The sequence below is a fragment of the Nansenia antarctica genome, assembly GCF_963989245.1.
Source record: "Nansenia antarctica genome assembly, chromosome: 4".
In the NCBI taxonomy this organism is placed as follows: Eukaryota; Metazoa; Chordata; class Actinopteri; order Argentiniformes; family Microstomatidae; genus Nansenia; species Nansenia antarctica.
Genome location: NC_137689.1, coordinates 60984634 through 60985847, shown reverse-complemented (window position 1 = coordinate 60985847; position 1214 = coordinate 60984634). Strand labels below are relative to the sequence as shown.

General features: G+C 53.5%; 1 protein-coding gene across 1 annotated transcript in view; it reads left to right on the top strand.

The window, feature by feature from the left end:
• Nucleotides 1-359: 359 nt before the first annotated feature.
• strbp (spermatid perinuclear RNA binding protein) overlaps nt 360-1214 on the top strand; it is a gene marked incomplete at its 3' end in the record, with an annotated part of 20802 nt that continues 19947 nt past the window's right edge. The window contains exons 1-2 of the mRNA XM_080530391.1: nt 360-661; nt 919-1084. Of these exons, the coding sequence (XP_080386517.1) occupies nt 396-661; nt 919-1084 (432 nt within the window). The 5' untranslated portion in view covers nt 360-395. The remainder of the gene's footprint in view (nt 662-918; nt 1085-1214) is intronic.

Here is a 1214-nt window from a genome sequence, read left to right as displayed (position 1 = left end):
TGTGCGTGCAGCCCAGGGGTGAGAGTAGCAGCAAAAATTTAACCTGGCTAGACATTTGTTTGGCCATCAGGGGGAAGAGAGGTGAGTTTGATTGATTAAAGTTTAATCTGCTGCTGAACGCTTTTCTCCAGAGGTGCCCTTGTACCATTGAGGATGTTTGTTTGTTTGTGTGTGTGTGTGCATGTGCGTGTGTGGACAGACACAAGATTTGTGTAAATGTTGTCTGTTTGCTGTTTCTGGGCATTCATTGTGTTGAAAGGGTTCCTAACTCCCTATTTCTCTCTCTCCCCCCCCCCCTCTCTCTCCCTCTCACTCTCTCTCCCCCCCCCCTCTCTCTCTCTCTCTCTCACTCTCAGAGGTCCTTCCGCTCGTTCGGTAACGATGACCGCCATGTCATGGCCAAACACTCCACCATCTACCCCTCGTCTGAGGAGCTGGAGGCCGTCCAGACGCTGGTATCCAACGTGGAGTGTGCTCTCAAAAACGTCTCTGAATGGATGGATCAGAGCAGCCAGACCAACAGCGACACGGCGGCGACGGCGGCCGCGGCGTCAGACCCCGGCCATGCCCCGCCCACAGACAGCACAGAGGACGACGCCCCCAGTGAGCCCAGCGCCACCACCCCCGCCACCAGCCCCGATGACTCCAACGACAGCAGCAGGTGAGTCTCCAATGCTGGATGTCTGAATGTCATAACCACACACACACACACATACACACACACACACACACACACACACACACACACACACACACACACACACACACACACACACACAATAGGCACAACTGTAGAATCTAGAACCCACTTCTAGAATCTCTGGACTGAGATGAACTCCATGTTATGACTTTTGACTTTTTGACTTATTGTGTGTGTGTGTGTGTGCGTGTGTGTGTGCGTGTGCGTGTGGTCCCTAGGGAGCCAAGTGGAGGCATCCTGTGTGGGGTGATCAGGATCGGCCTGGTGGCCAAGGGCCTGCTCATCAAAGAGGACATGGACCTGGAGCTCGTACTGATGTGTAGAGACAAACCCACACGGATGCTGCTGTGCACTGTCTGTGACAACCTGCCCCTACAAATACAGGTGACACACACACACACACACACACACACACATTCTCACATTGGGCTTCTTTATTAGCAGTGTGTGCTGGCCTTTGACCCTAGTGTGAAATGGGTAGGATGGCAGAGTGTGTGTGTGTGTGGGCATGGGC